Source organism: Chelonia mydas, chromosome 5 (assembly GCF_015237465.2).
Source record: "Chelonia mydas isolate rCheMyd1 chromosome 5, rCheMyd1.pri.v2, whole genome shotgun sequence".
NCBI lineage: Eukaryota > Metazoa > Chordata > Testudines > Cheloniidae > Chelonia > Chelonia mydas.
The window spans coordinates 113,130,527-113,151,287 of NC_051245.2; the positions used below are offsets into that span (position 1 = coordinate 113,130,527).

The 20,761-nt window shown below is 39.4% G+C and overlaps 1 protein-coding gene across 2 annotated transcripts in view; it reads right to left on the bottom strand.

Annotated features, from left to right (window-relative positions):
• Positions 1–1,245: 1,245 nt before the first annotated feature.
• CAAP1 (caspase activity and apoptosis inhibitor 1) overlaps positions 1,246–20,761 on the bottom strand; it is a 28,184-nt gene continuing 8,668 nt past the window's right edge. For both annotated transcript variants that reach the window (XM_037902076.2, XM_037902075.2), the window contains exons 5-6: positions 8,848–8,921; positions 1,246–2,822 (exon numbers count right to left, since the gene is read on the bottom strand). In XM_037902076.2, the coding sequence (XP_037758004.1) occupies positions 2,485–2,822; positions 8,848–8,921 (412 nt within the window). In that variant the 3' untranslated portion in view covers positions 1,246–2,484. The remainder of the gene's footprint in view (positions 2,823–8,847; positions 8,922–20,761) is intronic.

The window sequence follows — 20,761 nt, forward strand, 5'->3', positions numbered from 1 at the left end:
CGGCTTGATGGCCTGGCAGACGTATACTGGGAGCCATGGGAGTCGCGGCATGGAAGGAGCCCCTTTCCTGTAGCGAGGATGTGGTTGAAGAGTGCCAGCAGGTAAGGGAGGCTGTGAATCCATAAACATTTGTCAGCACACAAGATGATGGGGTGTAGCTATCAATCTCATCAACAGAATGAATGGTCATGTGATCAACACAGAACACAGGAGATTAACCACTGATACGTTACCGTTCATTTTTCTCCAGTTTTAAGAATAAGATGTTTTATATTTTCTGGGCTTTTACAAGCATTGTCAATACTATGGAGAACAACAGGAAGAGTTGGCAAATGCAAACTAGAAACAGAAGAGCAACAGGAGCAAACACTAAGGATCAAGTTCTCCTGTCAGTTATACTGGTGTAATCTTGCAAGATATAACTTAAGAGGGGAATGTCCCTACAGGTGAGATGCTCAACTGCCATGCAAAGCTGGCTTAAATTAGGTATTCAATGCCTTAATTATTGGAATTAAACATTTACAGTAATAGAAAAACATTTCATAGCAAAACAACCGCACTCTCCTGTGACATTACAGTATAGGAATCTCCCAGGCAGATCTAGGCCTGCTGTCTTTCTGCCATATTCTTTTTCCTCATCCCCAAAGAAATCCCAAATTCCCCAGAAAATAAGTTAAAATTACAGCACTAGAGGCTGACTTGGTAAGCAGGATTCTGTGTAGTACCTAATTGGTTAGGTCCATTCTCCCTCACACATACATTCTGATGATCATCCTCCAACTGCTACATATAGTAGATAAAAGTTAGGGTCATCAATATGGTGACTAAACCAGATGCAATTCACTCAGGCCTCTTCTGCCCTTTGAAGAGTACTCACCGTAAGAATCCTCGCAGCTGCATTTAACAGTGTCCTTATTTTACAAGCAAATTTATGCTGCAGTAGGTCAGTACTATTTTAACAAAATAATTAAAAACAAAAAAAAACCCAAACCTGATTCATTTTTCAGACAACACAAAAAGAACCTGCTACCATAGACAATGCCCACATATCTACCAAGTTAGGGAAGCTCTTTCAAGTCTTGTAAGAGCATTTTGGGTATTGTGCATCACTAAAACAAGGCCTGCAGATGTAAATAATGGAAAACATTTCAAATACAGCATATAGGAGTTACTAGTTTGTTTTCTTACTATTTAATAAACATCTAATTTGCTTATTTGCATAAGAAGCAAACAGAAAACTCAATATAGCAACATGTAATGAACCATTTATTTTACTTAACAATATTTAACAAGAATTAGACTCAGACCTGGGATGTAACAAAATCAAAAGTTTCTTTTAAATATACTTTCAATTATAAAAATAGCACCACTTCTAAACAATCAAAATTAATTTGTCGCAGTTACCAAATAATAGGAAAACAAGTTGTATAAAAGCAATTATTTATAAACATCCTTAAAATGAAGAATGAGTTTATGATTTTTGAATCCTTACAAAAATGCATAAAAATAAATTATACCACCTTTCTGGAAAGCTATTTACAGGGGATCTGAAAAGATTAAATCAGTTAAATATCAAAAACTTGAGCTCAAAATCAGAAATCTTTACAGTTTCTGATTCGCTGCATTATCCAATCTTACAAGATGATGTGCTGAATTAACAAAATCTCACAGTGAGAGAAACAAAGCATTCATTTTCCTGTTTTCAGCTGAGATGTACATGATAAAATAATTGTGGGAGGAGACTAGCCAAATAAAATGACCAGCAGTATAAAAACACCTACTAGCGTAGTTTGTCACTGGAATTACTTTCTCTAACAACTCTTAACTTAGATTGCTTACTGAAAAAAATTCTCCTTAGCAATTTTAGCTCTCTAAAAATTAAGCATGCTTTTAAGCTCCCAAAGTAAATTGTCATTCAATTTTAACTAGTTCATTTATATTCCTAAAAGCTGCGGCCCAATGAGAAATAAACATCTCAAATCGTATCACAGAGTGCTGCAAGCAGATATGAGTACAGTCATGCCACAGAAGACCTCCTCAAAATAGTACCTTTTTAAGAAGCACATGCAAATCAAGTTACTTAAATTGCTAAAAAGTTCAGGAGGAAAAAAAAAATTAGCAGTTTAATTGCTAACTACAGAAATTATGAAGAACCTACGGTGTTTGTTTAACCTTTATTAAAGGCACCCAGCATCCTGGCATAGATCTATGACTTCTTCCTGATTCACGTCAAGTGATAACCCAGCAAAAAGACACTGATCTAGTGCAGTGTCAAACCAATCCATTTGTATAAGTCACAGAAGCAGCATGCCAAAGGCAATGAAAACCAACTATCAACAATTTAAGCCACAGGTCAGGATACGCAAAAGGGTTTGAATGAGGAATGTCATGCCCAATCCAAACGTACTACAGCACTGAAGAGAACAGACATCACACCCTTCAAAACAAATATAAAAAAAATATTAAAATGAAGTAAGCTTAGGGCTATTTTTTTACATCGCCAGCCTTCATCAGGGCCTTAATAGCCCTGGCCCTCATCTCAAGCTCCAGGAGCTCCAGCTGCTGTGCTGATGGCTGAACATCTTCTGATGGAGCAACAGTCAAGTTTGCTGCTTTAGACTCCTTTGGGCTGGATTCTGCCAACCCCAGTATCTCATTCACGCTTTTCTCAATGTCCTTCTGAAGGTCATCTATCTGACCAGCTCCACTTCTGACAGCACTTTCTGGCACATCTGGACTCTCCTCTTCATTGCATGGGCCTTCTATGTCACTATCATATGCATCTGCATTTATGCTGAGGACATCACTATCTTCTCCCTTGCCTGTAACACAAATGTAACAAATAACCATGCAGTGCAGGGAGCCTAACAAAAATTTCCCTTTCATTTTAGAAACTGCCTCTGCATAAAAATGTTTCTCTTCACAGATTCAGAATATGACAAAAACCATCTATAAATTATAGACAAGTATTTCCTCCTCTTTTTCCTCCCCCAACTTTTAAGACTGATCTAATTTAGACAAGTTTTAATGCATTTTTTATTCCAATTTAGAAAAACATGCAATATACCAAAGCAGCAGTGCCTGAAAAATGTATTCCATCATATGGAGTTACATGATCTATTTTCCTAATTAAAAATGTCATAAGGTTTTATATCACAATGAAACTTCTGCATTACAAAATGAAAGTTGATGTGGGGAATTTCTGGGACTGATTATTTTAGAAGTAAATTTAATTCTCAAAATGCAGTTTAAAAATACTTTGATTACTTTATAAATTACAATAAAGAAAAAATACCAAAGCCAATGAAGATGTAAAAAAAAAAAAAAGTCATACATTACAATTATCTAAGCCTTTTAGTGAAGTATTTCAGATGAATTTATTTAGGGTAAATAAAAAGCAGCTGAATTATAAAAGAAATGCTGGTGATTTTTATTTTTCGTTAAAAGCAGAGGTTTATTAGGAAGAGTTTAATTAGAAAAAGCAGTACAGTCAGTAAAACTGGCAAAACCTCCATCACCGATTCTCTTTACGGTGAAGTTGTGAGTGAGAGATACTATCCGTCTTGACACCTTGGCTCCGCAACTACTTGGTGCTTGGGTGTCATTTTTCATCTTTAGATATGCTCTGATAATATTGCTTATTGCTTAAAATAAATATGGTTATTTATTGCAATAAAATGGCAAAATTACTGATTCCAAGGGTTTAACAGTGGCTCCTGGTAGGGTCATTATACAATAGTTAAGGCTGTTAATTCATAAATAGCCTTAAAAAATGAAATTATAGATTTAAAGAAATGCATTTTAAAAATAAAAATAACTTTTCACTGTGTGCTGAAGATATAAGGCAAAAGGTACATTCATATATAGTAAGCTCCTGTACTGTATAATAATAAAACAAAATGATAGTTTTAGAGCACATCAGCATTAGGATATAAACATCTATATACCATATTAATTTTCCTTTTTTAAACCTCCCTTTTTAAAATTAGCCTTTTGCCAACTGGTTTAAAAAGGTTTCCTTTCTGTGGATGACTTTTAAGAATCACTGGTTTTCTCCATCTGTTCTTTTAGCTCCTAAACCTCAAATCTCCAAGGCTGGGAAGTATTATTGATCTGCCAGTATTGCTCATCAACAACAAAGCCACTGATATACTGGAAACCAATGCAGTACTTCCTTTGTGAATTGCTGTTCTTGGACACCAGGCAATTTGAGTTTTACTAAAGCTCAGGTTATAAAGAATATATTGATAACGTAGTCTAATACAGCAGGGAGCCAGGGTTTGATGCCTTTAACTAATTGTCTTTGTACCTCTGGGATTTTCCTCAAGATGCTCACATTTAATATTTTATTGTTCCAAAACTTACAGAAAGGATTTTGCTAATCATTCTTCTAAATACTAATGACAATTCCTTTGAAAGCATGTGTTTTAGTCCCAACATGAACCATTCCCCTCCCTCTTCAAATAACAGCACAGTACACATCTTTGAAAAGAAATTTTTGAAGTCTGTCTTTAGAAATGCTTGTTCATATTTCGGTGCTGTTGGTTGTACACCATATCACAAGAATACAGCTATGTGGGTGAGAGGCATTTCTGGAAAACAGGAGGGAGAACTGAAAAACTCTCCATACCTATAAAGGGCCATATTCCCCTTGAACTTTGCACAGAATTCTTTTCATTCAATGAAAATTCTGTGTGAAGATTAACAGGTAGGATATGGACAACTGAAATTAAAATTTCTGGTTCCAAAATAAGTTGAAGCAACAAATTTTGCCAGAGATCAATTTTTCCTTTTAAGTGTAAAAGAATGCATTAGAAAACTCTACCCCTTCTATGAAGCTCTTAGAAGAAATGCTTTTTGGGATGCGCGCACATTTGCTTATGAGCAGGGAAGGAAAATCTTTAGAAAAACAGATTTTTCTTGGCTTTTATGACATAATTGTTATCCTGAGGGGATGAAAAATCGATATTGAACACCAAGAAAGAAATATAATAAATGCACTTTCCTTGCCTAAAAAAAAAAAAAGTAGGAATGGTGTTTCATCCAACTACCTAGTCAACAATAAGTTTCCTTAAATTGTTTTTATAAACACTAGAGGCACATTTAAGATAGCCAGCTGCTTTTTATTTACCCTAAATAAAAACTTAAACCTGAGTGCTGGTGTAAAGAGTTCAAAAGAAACATACACATCCTCAATTCTGGAGTTTTGGCCCAGATTTAAGAAAGCACACGAGCCCCTATTCAGGACTTAAGTGCTATCCAAAATAGGGATGCTTTCGTGAATCGAGGTCTTAGCTACTCAACATGTGCAATCCCAGATTTATAACATCAGCTACTGAACATGGATGCAAATGCATACTAACAAACAGGTAAACAGCATATGATATGTAAAGTGTACACAGCTACACGTTTCCAAGATCAAGATCATCATAAATTTAGTCAGGTATGGGAAAATTGGTCAAATCCCTATAAATTCTTGCTTCTGGAGATTAGCATTGGTGATCACGTTGATATATAGGATTTTTGGTCTGTGGCACTTATTAGGTGAATTACGACTTTTTTTTTGGAGTAAAAACTGGTTATATTGGTTAAAACAATTTAATTCTATGAAAAATGTGTCCTCTTCTAATCCTCAACATCACATGGAGGAGTTTGCAATAAGCACTAATATATAAGGCCCATCAGTCCCCTACTAAAGTCTTCAACACCACAGAAGTGATGTGTTTGGGGTAGTTGCCCTGTCTCTAAAATGCCTTCATGGCAACCTCAAAATCTGCATTTCCACTCAGATGCAAGTTTCACTCCTCCTCTCCCTGCCTACAAAAAGGGATGAGTGGACTCTGAACAAAATCTTACTAACTAACTGCCCAGAAAGACAAGGAATGGGAATTATTAAGGAATGGAAATTCCTCTGTCTTGCTACAAAGCACCAGTCCATATTTACTTAGCACCCTATTCAACAGGACTGCATTTCCATGGGGCAAGAAAACATACTGTATTTGAGGAGCCTAGTTCAAAGTTCAGAAGTTAAACTCTGAGCATGCTCATCCTTACTGCCAATCTTCGCTTTGGAACTGATCAGATGGAGGGGGTGGAAAAACCTGAAAGCTACTGACAAACTGGGTCATTCATTCCTGTCCCACTATCTGTATAGAATAGGGAGCTGCCCAGCCTTCAAAGGTACAGGCTGTCCTGGGTTCTATCCGGAATTAGGAGCCTCCATGGCAGCACAATGCACGGTAATCACACAACCACTGGCCTACAAATGTTGTTTAATTAGCTGATGAGCTTCATTTCCCTCTTTTGCAGTTGTAATTTTACACAGTAATAAAAGTCTCAGATGGCATTTTTCTCATTATCTTTTTCATTTTGATAACTTGTACTTATTCCTTCAGCTACAGTTGTGAAATTCATTTCAGCTCACTTAATTCCTTTTTTAACCATATTTTACTCACTTCTGCTTAGCCTGCTTTGTCTTCTACCTTTTTTTTCCTGTAGCATCACAGGCTCCAGCATGGAAGAAGAATGATTACTAAGTTATATTTTACAATTTATGCCCATATTCTCAAAAGCTCTTTAAAGCTAACATCTTGAGAAGCACCGCTGTCATTGCCCAAAGCCATCATGATACCGTGGTTGATAAAGTCATAAAAAAGGACAATGAAGCAATCACCTGCAGCAGTCATCAATTCCCTGAGATAGGACAGAAAGAGTGGAAGAGGTCTGCAGGAAATCTGTCAATTCCGAGGTCACTCCACATAGCGCAACAAGCAATATTTAAAGCGTTTCTCACAAAGTCATGGCATCCTGCTCTTAACAATTCTGCAGCTTTTGTTATGACATTCTTACCTCCTCCCTCCATTTAATTCCCCTCACTAGCTACTTAAAAAAATAATAATAATAATAAACCATTTGAAAAGCTGTTGAGATAGGACTCAGAACTGTGAAATAAAAGCTGCTGGAAGCAGATAATATTGGCCCCTCATAAGAGGAATACAGTTTATGAGAATCTGCAGCATTTACTGATTTGACAGTTATTTCTGACATTACAATGTATAGTAAGTACAAATGAAAATAAACAGGCTGAGATAGAAGCAGCTATAATTCTAGTGTCATGTATAAAATAATACTGGCAGTTGTTACGCAGTGTTCATGAAATGGATGAGCTAAAAGAGGAGCTGATGCAGCTTAAACGCAGCTTCCAATGTACAGTAGGGAATCAAAAGTACATCACTATCTGTCTTGGTATTTTATCCAGTGCCCATCACAGCAGTACATGAATGCTTAACCCAATGCATTTCTGTCTGTTCTAAAAAAACAAAGACACTAGAATCACCAGAATGAAAAGCTGATTTTGTACCTTTCTTTCCTGGAGGCTACAGAAAATGAAGGCTCATCTGTCCCCACCTGATTACCAAAAGCTGCCATATTGGTGTGATCACACCAAATGCTGGCTTGTTTGTATTTCTACTTTCAATTGCTCAGCTTGCACTTGGAGTACAGAAGCAGCTGTCTTTTAGATATGCAAAGGAAGGTGATCATTATTTAGAATGATCTGCATCCAAAGAGAGAGAAATGATCAAAGTTCCTCTTCAGCTGGATGGCCAGAAGTGAGAAGTCGGAGAGTGGGAGGGCCTGCAGTCTTGCTTCCCCTCTACTACACTCCCTTCTCCCACAGCTGAGTTATTAACTGTGCTTCTGCAGAGCTGCAGTAATGCTCCCCTAGCTACCAAGAGCTCCAGTCCTGCAGAACTCAGAGGGGCAGGAGAGGGATGGGAACCAGGACTGCAGATCCTCTGAACAAGCCACACAGCCTTGGAGAAATCGGGCAGCTGCTTATTTTGAAAGTAAAACTCTACTGCCATCCTTTCTCCTGCCGTTGGACCTGGGCTCAGGGAAGAGGCTTAAACAGTACGTGCTGGGGAGCAAGAAGAATGCCTATAAGAAGGCAGGACTCCACACTCAGGAACTGAGAACTGCATGGACCCCAGGCTGAGGCAGGATTTGGGTTGGTTTTAAAAGGTTTTGTTTTTTGCTTATAGCTACTTGTTTTAATTTATGGATCTGAAGATTTGCTCCTGCTGAAAACTGCTTGGTCCGTTCACCCCACTACTTAACGATGGACCTACAGTCTACTTCAGGATAGTTACTATTATGTTATTAGGATTTGAAGTTCTGGAGGAATTAGGAAGAGCAATGAATGGCTAGTTACTTATACAACAGATTTACCTAATCTCTTGCTGCTGCAAATGGTTATACTGAATGTATTTGACTGGCAAAGTGAAAAGATAGCATCAACTTCATGATAAAAATACATTTCCCCAAAACCTTTTAATTTATTTTTTCCTATGGAGCCCAGGGAAGAAACAGGAGGCTCTTAAGATGATCCTGGTCTACTGATCCAGCACTAGTAGGGTCTAAATATATATAAAACTCACCAAAATCTCTTCTGCCACTTCAGATCTCTATGAGTACAGTGCAAAAACAGAGTGGGGAAGACTTTTGAATGTCCATATTTCAGCATGAAGGCAACAAATGCCCCCATGTCATTCAAAAGAACACTCTGGTCTTACTGGAGCATCAATGGGAACTTTGATTGTTCAGCACTTCTGAAAATTAGGCCCATGTTTTGGATTTTGTTTTGTTCTTTAAAAAAGTGATTCATCATTTTTTCATTTCTGTACTATCTAGGCGGCACAGATGTCTGGGTGGCACAGATGTCTTGATTCCACTGAGGATGCGTCACTATTATTATTACTACCAGTTCAAGTATCCAGGCTGACAGTCACCGGCTGTTGAAACTGGTCACTGCCAAGAACACAAGACTTCAGCTTTCTCAGTACATACCCTGTTTTGACTCCAGACCTTCCAGTTTGCTGTCTTCCCTCAGAGAAGAAGTAGAATCTACATTGTTGTCTTGTCTGGAAACAAACAAGAACACATTTTAATTTGCACACTTTATTATATAAAGTGAAGAGGACTATTTCAAAGAAACATTTCCTTTACACTAGCACACAGTATTTGTTGATAGCCTGAGTAAGACAGGTTCTATATGAAAGGGGCCAACAAGAGTTTACATATACTTTTATAACCATTTTAAGCACTTTAGAACCCCAGGGTATTTTTCTGCTTTCCTCAGTGACATACAAGATCAAAGTTAATTATCCTCACTGCACTGGTCCTACAAATGAAAAATCATAATTGGCAGTATCTTCCCAATATGGGGTGCTTATTTGCAAAATGCAGCATAAATTGTCACACAGGCAGGAATTTAGAAAAATCTAGTTTCAGTTGCATTCAAGGGATATTTGCTGTTTACTTTTGCAATTAAGTAGCTATTTTCACCCTCATGAGAAACTAACCTTACCACTGAAGAATTGCTTTTAAAAAGCAAATTCAGCCAGACTATTGACCTGGGTTCAATATCTATTTCCCCTACCTTAAAAGATTCACCTTTTTTTAATTTTAAGATTCATACACCCTCCCCCTCTAAGGTGTCAACCCTGGAATTGCTTCATGTTGCACAGAAGCAAACAAAAAATAGCCAAAGAGCCATGGAAACACATGTTTGTGGCCTGCTATTTACCTACAGTTTTCAAATGACATTTTTTATACAAAGCAGGGAAGTATAAATGAGAGATTGTCAGATGCACCTGAAAAGGGCAGACACTGCTTACAGCAAGATCCTGAAATCAAGAGAATCCAATTGTTGAGTTTAATGAGCATTTTGGCAGTAAAATTATTTTATATTCATCTACCCAATTTCATACCTCAGCTGTTTTCTTGTCTAAAGTTTGTGTAGTATGTATTATATTAACATGTAATCAAAGCAACCAACCTGCTTGTAGGTATTAAATCGAACCATAAAAAAAAAAATGATAGCACTACCACAGATCTTACCATATTCTAATTTCAGAGTTTCAATACTCAAGACTAGTTACTTTTCAACTATGGCCTTAAACAAGTTCTTTCTTAACAAGGTGGCTGCAGATCTGTTTTTCTATTAAATAACCACAGATGTGTTTCTGTTTAGAATGTCAGGCTAATAAATCAACTGGAAGGGAATCTCTTCATTTTGTACACCATTTCTAACCAGCCCAAATTTGCTACACTGATGCAAACGAGGGTACACCTATTTTGATGGCTACTTCCCCCGCCAATTGTAGACATTGTAATCAATTCTGAATGGCCCTCCATTTGTCCCACAAGTTTGCACACAAAGACATGCATATAATTATCACAATTATGCAAACAAATGCTTAGGAAGGTGCCTAGGCATTTGCACACACAGATGCAATAGTTACGCAAAAAACTGAATGTTTGGCTCGATAGCACACACCCACTTTGACTTAACCTGTATCTTGCAAGAGACTGGGCGAGGATCGTGTGCTTCCCTCCTCTCTCTAGTATGATTCCCTACCCGCTGAAGCTGGGTGAAATGTTATTCCAAATCCCAAGGTTTCAATTCTGTTGGGCTCTCCATTTCCAGCAGGATGGCAGAGTGGGTAGAGATGAGAAGGAAAAGAGCCCAAATGGGTAAAGAGCTATGCTGAACAGGGAGCTTGTTTATGTGAGCTTCTCTTATCCTAGGAACCACCCAAATGCTTCCCCCACATAGGGTTTGAGCATTGGCCTGCTAAACCCAGGGTTGTAAGTTCAGTCCTTGAGGGGGCCATTTAGGGATCTGGGGTAAAAATTGGGGATTGGTCCTGCTTTGAGCAGGGGGTTGGACTAGATGACCTCCTGAGGTCCCTTCCTACCTTGATATTCTATGTTTTTTGCTAGTCTCCAAAAAGGTTCAGAAGGTCAGACATTTCAGGCTGTATTAGCTCTTAGATGCTATATCTAAAACCAGAAATTCTAAGAGAAAATTAATTTTGCTTTAATGTGATCTTTTAAACATATTAAGCAGGTTCTCAGACTTTCATTCCTTCTTGCCCCAGCCTCCGGGGGTGGGTGCGGGGGAGGGCTGGTGGTGGTAAAACACAACCCAAAAACTTGCACTCTTCCCTTTTGTCAAGGAGAGTAACTGACTGGCTGTTTTCATTGCTGATGGCAATGCTGCTCCTTGGCAAGCAGCAGGGTCAGCTCTGACACAATCAAATAGTTTCCAGGGGGAAAGATGCCAAGCAGTGTCACCTCTGCAGTAAGAAAGCTTCTGCTGCCCTGAGTCTTAAAGCCAAAATTTCATTCAAGAATTAGAATCACCCCTTTGTCAGCAACCTCACAGCAACCCCTTATTTTTAACTATGCAGTTTGTTTTAAGTACAAGTAGTAGAAATATCTACATTTCTTTTTACCTAACAAAAATAAAGACTTTTCTGTAAATTGGAAATCATGTAGCAAGACCTGCTGTAGAATGTGTCCCTGATATTTAGACCATATCAACTGCTTTAGCAAAAAAAAAAAAAAAAAAAAAAAAAGCATCCCTGCTGTAAAGACCATCTGCTGTCAAAAAAATTGGGGGTCCCAAAGGCAAATCTTTTACAGCGCATTTTATTTTATCATAAAAGGTTGGGTTTGACTGGATTGCTGATGAAACTTCACCAGCTGGATTTTAATAAGCAGGTGTCATGCACCATCTTGTGGCCAAGCAATGGCCGAGCAGTCTAGATTTGGTTATTTTCTTAATAAAAAGAATTCAATTGCATAAGGACAGTGGGCCAAATTCAGTTACTCTTAATTTACACCGGTGTAAAACAGCAGACACCCAGCAGCCAAAAGCAGATACAAAAGTGGGGAGCACCTCAGTACAGCCCCCACGTGTGGGGAGCAGGAGATATGCTGGATTTAACCCTAAGGCAATGCCTTTGTGGCTGCAGGTCTCATATCCTCATTTTCCATATTGACCTTGGCTAACAAGTGGGGACTAAAGTTTGGAGTTCCCTGTGCCTCCTGGCTGTTAGGAAAGAAAGCAGTCAGAATCAGGGAGATATGCTCTAGGAGAGAGTCAGTGCTAATTTTCAAAGTCAGCCACAGCTCTCTCCTGCCCTCCTTTTTCAGCTGATTCCCTCCTCTCACCCTTCCAATTTTGGTGCATTAGCCCCTCCACTTCCATTTTTCTCTTGGGTCTCCTTGCCATTCTCCCTTGTTTGGGTGGTGTTCTATTCCATCTTATACATTTTTTTTTTTTTTTTTTTTAAATAGGAGGTTGGAAGGACCCTCTCTACCAAAACAATAATACCTTCCCTCTTTTGCTGCTTGCTGTTGACAGCAGCTGCAAAGTGAAGCTTACCTAATTAGGTGGTCCATGGACCCCTGGGGGTCTGCAGACTATGTCTAAAATTTCCAAATTGGTCCACACCTTTATTTGAAATTTTTTAGGGGTCTGCAATGAAAAAAGGTTGAAAACCTTGGCCTAATTCTTTTAGGCTGCTCATCTCCTAAGGCCGTTAGGGCTAGTCTACACTGACAATGCTAAAGCACTGCCACGGCTTGTGGCTTATGTTGTCGTGGCAGAGCGCTGGGAGAGAACTCTCCCAGCGCTCTTAAAAAATCCCCCTCCACAAGGGGCGTGGTTCCCAGCGCTGGTGCGTTAAATACACTGGGGCTTTACAGCACTGAAACTTGCTGTGCTCAGGGAAGTGTTTTTTCACGCCCCTGAGCGAGAAGGTTGCAGTGCTGTAAATTGCCAGCGTAGACAAGCCCTGAGTTTCACTTTACAGGCTTCCTTTTAAGGTAGTAAAAGGCTTCCCACACTGATCTTTCCTTGGCAAGGCTTGAACAGTTATTCCAGATTTCCTTCTCTATTTCACGTAAGAGAATCAAGTTTTACAGGACAAGAATATATACATATCATCTTAGATATTCTTCTTGGAAGAAGTATCAGGGAAGGAGGTTTGTTCCCCCTCCCCCACCAAAAGGTGGATGACAGATGAAATAAATAATAAGCATTAGCTATGTTACAGAATTGGACTCCAGACGGATCTGACTTACTAGACCAAGGTTTCAAGACACAAAATTCAGCCTTCAAAATATGTCAAAGGGTTGCATGGGAGGCCCAAGGTGTTCAGGGGAAGGGTTCAGAGAAGCCCAGGGTGTGTGCGAGCGTGCACTCACCTCCACAGAAGTGGCTCCTGCAGCTCTGGCTGGGCTAGGCTGCGTGCAATGCAACCTGATTCATGGGTTCTCAGTGCCCAAAAAGAATGAGAACCACTGTAATAGATTCTCCTTGGTATACACTGAGAAGAACAGTCAGAGCCTGATTTTGAGAAGCAGACTCATTTTGCAGGCATCTTTGTACTTGCAATTAACTGTGCTGTAATTCAGTGCCCTTCAATCACTTGTCTCTGTGATTAACAGATGGAAACAGGCTATTAGACATCTATGGATTTTTTGTGCAGTTGTGCATGTGGTTTGTGAATATAAAATCAAAGAACAGGGTGAGGCCCTTAAAAAAAAAAAAAAATCCAGGGCCTAAGTTTGAGGAACTGTATTTTCTTGCATGCAAAACTTAATTGCAATGAACAAGTCTTCTGTATTATCACAGTGGTCTGTGAATTACTAATAAAAATCAACACATTAAACATCAATGCTGGAAATACTAGGTATAGTCCCTACCAGCATTATGCACTATGCTCAGGATTATTTGCATGGGATCGGGTCCTATTTAGAAAATCAAGAATTCATGGGGGCTAACTAGTATTAGAGTCATAATCAAAACCGATAGTTCTTTAGTTTTCAAAAATTATATACAGTATTAAACATTGCAACCCAAATTTACAAATTTGGTTAAGCAAGAGAGCTACTTGTATAAAAGACACAACGCTCATTTTTAAAAACAGCAACACGCAACTGTTTCTGAACCAGATGAAGGAGGAAATTTTCATAAATTTACCAAAATCCCTGTGGTTGACATTTTCTTGTAATGGAAAGTCCAAGATACTTTTTATTACATTTTGCATTAGAAAGGGCATAACATTAAACGGAATGACAGGATGTACCTCAGTAAATTTGGATACATGCAAAATGAGCTATGAACGTCAGACTAACGTATCAGAAGCCTTGTTTTTGTGTGTTCTATATATTACAAAGTAAAAAGAAACAACGGATATTACATTGATTACAGCTTTTATGCTGCCTATGTTCACAAACAAATCTGCTTCAAGTCCTGTGTTTCTGAAAATTCTTGAACTGCCTATCAAATTATAATACTTTCTAGTTTACAACTTGTCTTGGAAATAAGTTAATTTAATGTACTATACTAGAGAGAATCTTTAAAAAAAAGAATGTATTTCATACAGTTTGAGGGGTCAAATTCTGTGAAGGAAATTTTTTTTTTTTATGATCACAAAGATAAGGGGTCCTATACTATACTAACCTACAACAGATCCTCCTCAGATAACAATGGGAGATTTGCATCAACATCCAGGATTGAACAAGCCCCTCAGGTAGCAACTAAATTTGTAGTTACTAAACTTACTGTTGTACACTGCATCACAACAACGGGGGGGGGGGAGGGAGGGAGCAAGCACGATACTCATTCTGATTTGTGCACACAAATGTAGAAACTATGCAAGCTAGGTGAACAATTGCACAACAACCTTATTTGAATAATTGGCTCTAAAATGCCATCATTAAACTCAACAACCCATGTTATTTCAGGCAGTCTGTGAACTGTGGAAGACAACATTGCATCAGTTGCACTTGACTTCCATTTGGCAAGTTTTCTTTCTTTGCAACCATAAGTACTCTAATTTTTTTTTTAAGTGACCACTTTAGAGTCTACAGAATCTGACTGTCATGAAAGCTGGTTAAATATCTTACATGGGGCACATCAGGGCCAGGGATAGGCGTCTGACACCAGTGTACTGAATCTCAAAGAAAATTATAAAAGTATAGCATATCGGAGATAGTGCCTACTATCCACAATTCACTAAAGAACTGTGCCGGACAACCAGATAAGGCACTTCTACCACCCATGCTGGGAGAACAGAAAGGAAATGAACTAATAAAAGGGTCCATCTAAAGATCTGAGATTACTGTAACTTCTTTGCAAATGTCATACCAGCAACTAGAAATAGGAGTCCATTTAAAAAAAAAAAAAATTATTACCTGGTCTTCCTTTGTTTTCCTTCCTTAGACCAGAAGCTCAAGCCTCCTCAACATTGGATATGGTTTTATCTGGAGGCAGTACTCATCTGATTGACAAGAGCTGCTGTATCTGGTGAGTATTTTCTTGGTCTAAATCCTTTTATTTTGTATCTCCCTTTCCCTTCCTCTGTTGTGTACAACTTCCTCCTCACTTGCACATTCCTTCCCACTCCTATTTGTCCTCTTGCCACCTGCATATGCTTTTCCCTCTCCCCCACGCACTTCAAAATATTAAATGCTAGTAATGATGTGTGTCCAATGCAATAAATGTTTCTAGCATCTAAAGCCAGGCATAATACAGATGTGAAGCCAATATACTAGACTGCATACAACTGGACTCAGACCAAGACAGAGAACAGGAACGGCATTAGTGATGCAGAGGGTAGATATCCTCCCGTCAACTGATGGAGGGCAGACATGCATCCTTTCTTCTGAAGCTTTGTGTAGCATTTGACACAGCTGATCATGACATGTAGCTGTCCCACATGACAGAGGTGGCAGAAATCCTGGGGAAATGTACTAAAATGGTTCGAGTCCTTCCTTGAAGGACACACCCAAAGGATAGTGATGGAAAACTGCACCTGTACCACCAGACACACTCACTTGCCAAGTCTGACAAGGATCTTTTTTCTCTCCAGTTGTATTCAATATTTACATATAACCATTGGCAAGACATCATGGGCTCAAATGCCAACAACATGCAGATGACATACAGCTCTAGTCATCCTTCACAGTGTAAGAAAACTGTTGACTAATATGTATATATATGCATGCTAGCCAGCATATTAATGTATGTATTATCCATATCATACACCTACAGATAAGTATGCATTAAGAACCAATAACATTAAACACAAATACTGTAACAATGATATAGCCTAAACTGACCGATACCATAACTCTGTTCAATAGTTTAAGTATCCCACAACTCCTTGCATTTGCTGAAGCAAGCATTTGGCCTAAGCAGATAGGAAACTTGTCAAAATCCAGATGCATTCACCCTATCTCTTAGTACACACTAGAGAAGTAACTTCACAGGCCAGGACCTGGAATGCTAGTATCCAAAACCAAGATAAGGAAGAAACAGAACAACAAGTTAAGGAACTGGGACAAAGTGATGGATTTGATTTTAGTGACATGTAAATAAAGGTTTAACTTTGGGATCACATCTTCTCGTAATACAAATGTAACATCGCTGCACGAGACGGCTTCCCCAGACACTGGTATATAGAACCCTTTTCTTGTAGTATATTATTGGCTTACAGCAATAAACCAGATTGATATTGGTTATTTGGCCTCTTGAATAAATTTCGTAAGGAACCAAAGTGTGGGCAGGCATCTGACTATACAATTTAGCAACACATCACCACCATTGTTATCAAGTTAGGTCAGTATTGGCAGAGATCAGCTCAAGGATGAACAGCTGGTTGAACGTAAACCAAAGCAAGATGGAGGTTATACTGACTGACAGAAGAAAATAATTCCAAATTATGTCACAGTACAGTCTCCTCTGGTTGAAGAGACATACCCATAATTGGTCAAGTCAGTCCTGAGTTTACAAATGCTCTTTGACTCCTCCCCAGCTCTATGCTGTCACACTCCAACATCTGCAAACATAATATTCTACCACTGACGGCTGGCTAGAAAACTACATCCCATTCTGGCAGACTATCACCTGACTTCAGTGACCTGCCCACTGGCCTACCACAATGGAATCTACCTGGACAACGACAAAGCTATCAGTTGTCGGGAAACTCCAACTTGTACAAAATATAGCAGTGCACCTCATCGGCAGGAGGGAGGGGGGACGCTGTCTGTGAAATGCTGGATTCCCCCCTACAGTTATGAGGTATACTAGGAAACTGTTCAGAGGCAAAGTAACTTGTACCGGAAAAGGGATTTTATCTAATACAGAAGTGTAAAGACTGAGGTTAAGCCTTTGTTTTCTGCATAACTTGTACATGTTTGCTTTCGCTTCCCATTTCATCTTTGAATCTGTGGTTTTTCTATTAAATAAGCCTTTTGTTTATTTTTACCCCAAGTAAGTCTCCGTTGTGCAAACTGTGGAAGGCCAAAGTAAGCTGGTATCTGGGGGGCTGGTTTCACACCTTTCAGGGTGACAAACTGGGGGGGAACACTCCAAGTGTCCAGTAGTTAAGAACTCAGGGAGGATGGATTTGGGGAGACTCAGGATAGGAAGGCCTGTTGATGTCACCCTGCAAGGAGTAAGTAGGCTAAGGGAAGCCAGTTTGAGACCTTATGCTGGTAGATAGGCTCCTCGTGTCAGAGATCTGAGCCATAGCAACAGAGTGTTAAGGCATCTGAAGTTTACAGAGCAAGTGACAACCTCTTACTGGTCTGGGTGATCCCTAAAACATCAATAACACATCACACCTATTAAAAAAAAAGATAAAAATCCAAAAGAAATATAAATCCACATGAAAGGAAGAACCGCATGTGACAAATCTTAGACACACTGCTTAATGCACTACAGGAAGGAGCTCTGATGTCATGATGATGGGTGCAGTATAAGAACCTGAATAGAATACCAGTGAACAGATAACAGGTGCTAATAGTGCTGCTCATATCTGATGTGACTAGCAGTACCAGTGTCCCAAATGGTATAGTTCAGCATCCAATCCTAGGGGGATAAAGACCAGCTGAGGATATGTCTGGGTGCAGTCCTGTATCTGGAAGCAAAATATGTTAAAACAAAAAGAAATCTTCAAACTTTTAAGCTTCCTAAACAAAACCAAAGGAAAACTGCATCCATGAGAGTAAGGTGACCAAAAGCCTGTAAGCAGTACTGATTAAAAGCAAACATGTTACACTGAATATTTCCACACAGCAATGAAAAAACCCACACATATTAGAGTTCTCACAGCAAAGATAACTTGACTACATTACACATGTGGAATATATATGATTATTAGTTAGCGGTATCCAGTATATTGGCCCCCCATCTACCAACACACGCAGTGATACATCAAGGAACAGCTTGAGACGCCTACTCGGGGCACACTCAGAGAAGGCCATTCAGGAAGAACATTGTTTGGAAGACCTCCAGGCTTCTTCACGATGTTGTGGGACCACCACCTGGGTCCTCTGCAGCCCCCGGATACCCAGGAAAAAAGTATTCTTACAATCCCGCAGAACCTACTACAGGACTAAACTGGGGAATCGGTACCTGCTGAAGGAAAATAGGAGAGCAAAGTGGGGGACTGACAAGCAGCTGAAGAACTCACTTCGCAACCTCAGAGCACAGGGAAGAAACAGCTAGCCAGCTTTGTAGACAAATACTAGTTGACTGGCTTCCTCAATTAACTATACCTCATTTAGCAAAAACCTTGGAATGTCCCAAATCCTTTGGCTTAATGGTGTTGTATTGTAGAACAGCAGCATAGAAACAAACAGAGCTGTAAATAGTATATTAAAGATCTGACCAATTGCATGTTGAGAAACTGCACACAGCTCTGAAGTTATGGAACAGATCTATTAGGGCAGTGTTTCTCAGACGTGGCCACCAGCAGATTTTTTTGCAGCCACAACAGCCTCCAAAGCATGGGCAGAGATTGAGGGGGCAAAGCAGCAAGACCCACCCTGCAGCGCCCAGTTGTTGCTCCTGAATAGCTGTTACCAAGGGCAGCAGGATGCACTGTTTGCTGGTGCTGCGGCACCCTTTTCTGTGCAGCCTTCTCAAGGCTCTGAGCAGCACCTCTGAAGACACGTAATGCAGGTGTGCGCAGCACCAGAGACAGCTCTTGTCAGTGGAGGCAGCTGCAGCATTTGGTCACCGGGGCAGTTTCCCCACTCCCGCCGACCAGGGCTCGGGGAGTCTGGGAACTCACTGGCTACCTGCAGAGTCCCCACTCACCTTCCCCAGGACGGGCTCTTGCTGAAGGGCCATAGGAGGTAGGGACAGAGAGACCAGTCAGTGCTTCCCTCGCCTGGGACCGGACTCGCCGTTTACAGTTGCTGTAGTTACCGCAGCAGCTCAGTGGCTCCTGGCTGCTGCAGAGCTTGGCAACTCCCTGGCAGGGTGAGGGGGACACACTGAGCGCAAGAATAGGAGCAAAGTCTGGGTAGAACTGTTGTAAAGACATCCACCTTTTACCAAAAAAGCAAAAGAACAAAACAAAAAAGACAAAAATGTGCAAAGCACCTTATTTGTTTTTAGGTCCAGTAAAGAATAGAAAGAACTGTACATTATTTTTATTATTGAGTCTGCAAAAAAACTACATAAACAAATTACAGTGATTTGGACATGTATATGTGCCTGTATATTCATTTTCCTAAAGTTAATTATTTTAGGAAAAATTATCAGAGCAGCCACCACCAAGGGTTGGTGGCCACATTCTGAGGCCACCAATTTTTTTTTTTTTTTTTTTGGGAACCCATGTACTGTATTAAGGTAGCAATTTGCAGAGTCCTAGCAAACATTGGCCCTGATCCTGTAAACCTTCAGTATGCACAACTCATACTGACTGATTTTACATGGCTTCCAACATGAAAGGGCTGGATGACAGGATAACAATCATATCTTACATTTGTTAAGAGCTTTCTACGTACTAATGGAGTCTACTACAGATTTTCATAAATCTTTTACGTTTTGAGCTTGAGGAAACATTCAGTATTCCATTTCATTGTGGGGACAGGATTTATATGCATCCATTAATAAAACAAAGCTTTTATCAAACTATAGCCACTTATAAACTATAACCACTGATTCAAATTCCAAATGGACTTGGGAGAAGTCCAGAACTAAACTTTGCAACTGAGTGTATCCCACTATATACTTGTGGGCAACCAGACTGAAATGGAGACAGAGTTGGAGTAAGACTTTTGGAGACAGAAGCAAGAGCTTTCCTATTTTTTAAGGCAAAAAGTGGAATGAGCAAAATATTCCTCCAAGGGCCAAGAAACCATGTTTTCAGCCCATTTCTGATTTACATCTAATTTGTCAGATGCTGGGCTTGAGGCTCCATGAGGCCTATGAAAACAGAGAAGACAAGTGGGATTTTTTTTTAAAAAAACTTTAATATCTTCTCATTAATATAATTCAGGAATATAGAAAATGTAACAGTTTTACATAAAACAAGTCACTTCAACCCAAAAGCTCTACTGAGCTGCCCAGCAAATCATTTGGTGAGTCTTTTTTTGAAAAGACTGTCTTCCAAAAACAGATATATTCCCCTATTTGAACTGGTTTTGATCTTACACAGCTTTACATTGTTTATAATCCCTGGAAAAATTTTAAATTTACTTTAAAATCAGCTTTTCTGTTATTTCCTGAAGAGTGCCATATTCAAGTGGTCTACTCCCCGATATGGTACAGTTCTGACTGAAACACTGTCTTCTAAAAGCTCTTACTGGCTTTCAACTTCAATTTGTATTCATTTATAAATAGCTTGAAAAAATTACTTAACACATACTGGCCCAAAGGTTAAGCCTACTTAGGTGAAAGCTATTGTGACCAGATCTGCCTGCCTGCACCTTGTTCAGGGACTTCATCCTTTGAAGGAACATGTGGCTTGTATACAGTTCTGATAGTTTTCCAATTCCCCCAGAATTCTCTTTGACTTCTAGAAGGGAGAAAAGGAATCTTTGTCGATTCCCTTCTTTCTCCTCCATCCATTTTCAGGTATAATAGCTGCTGCAAGAGGTGTGG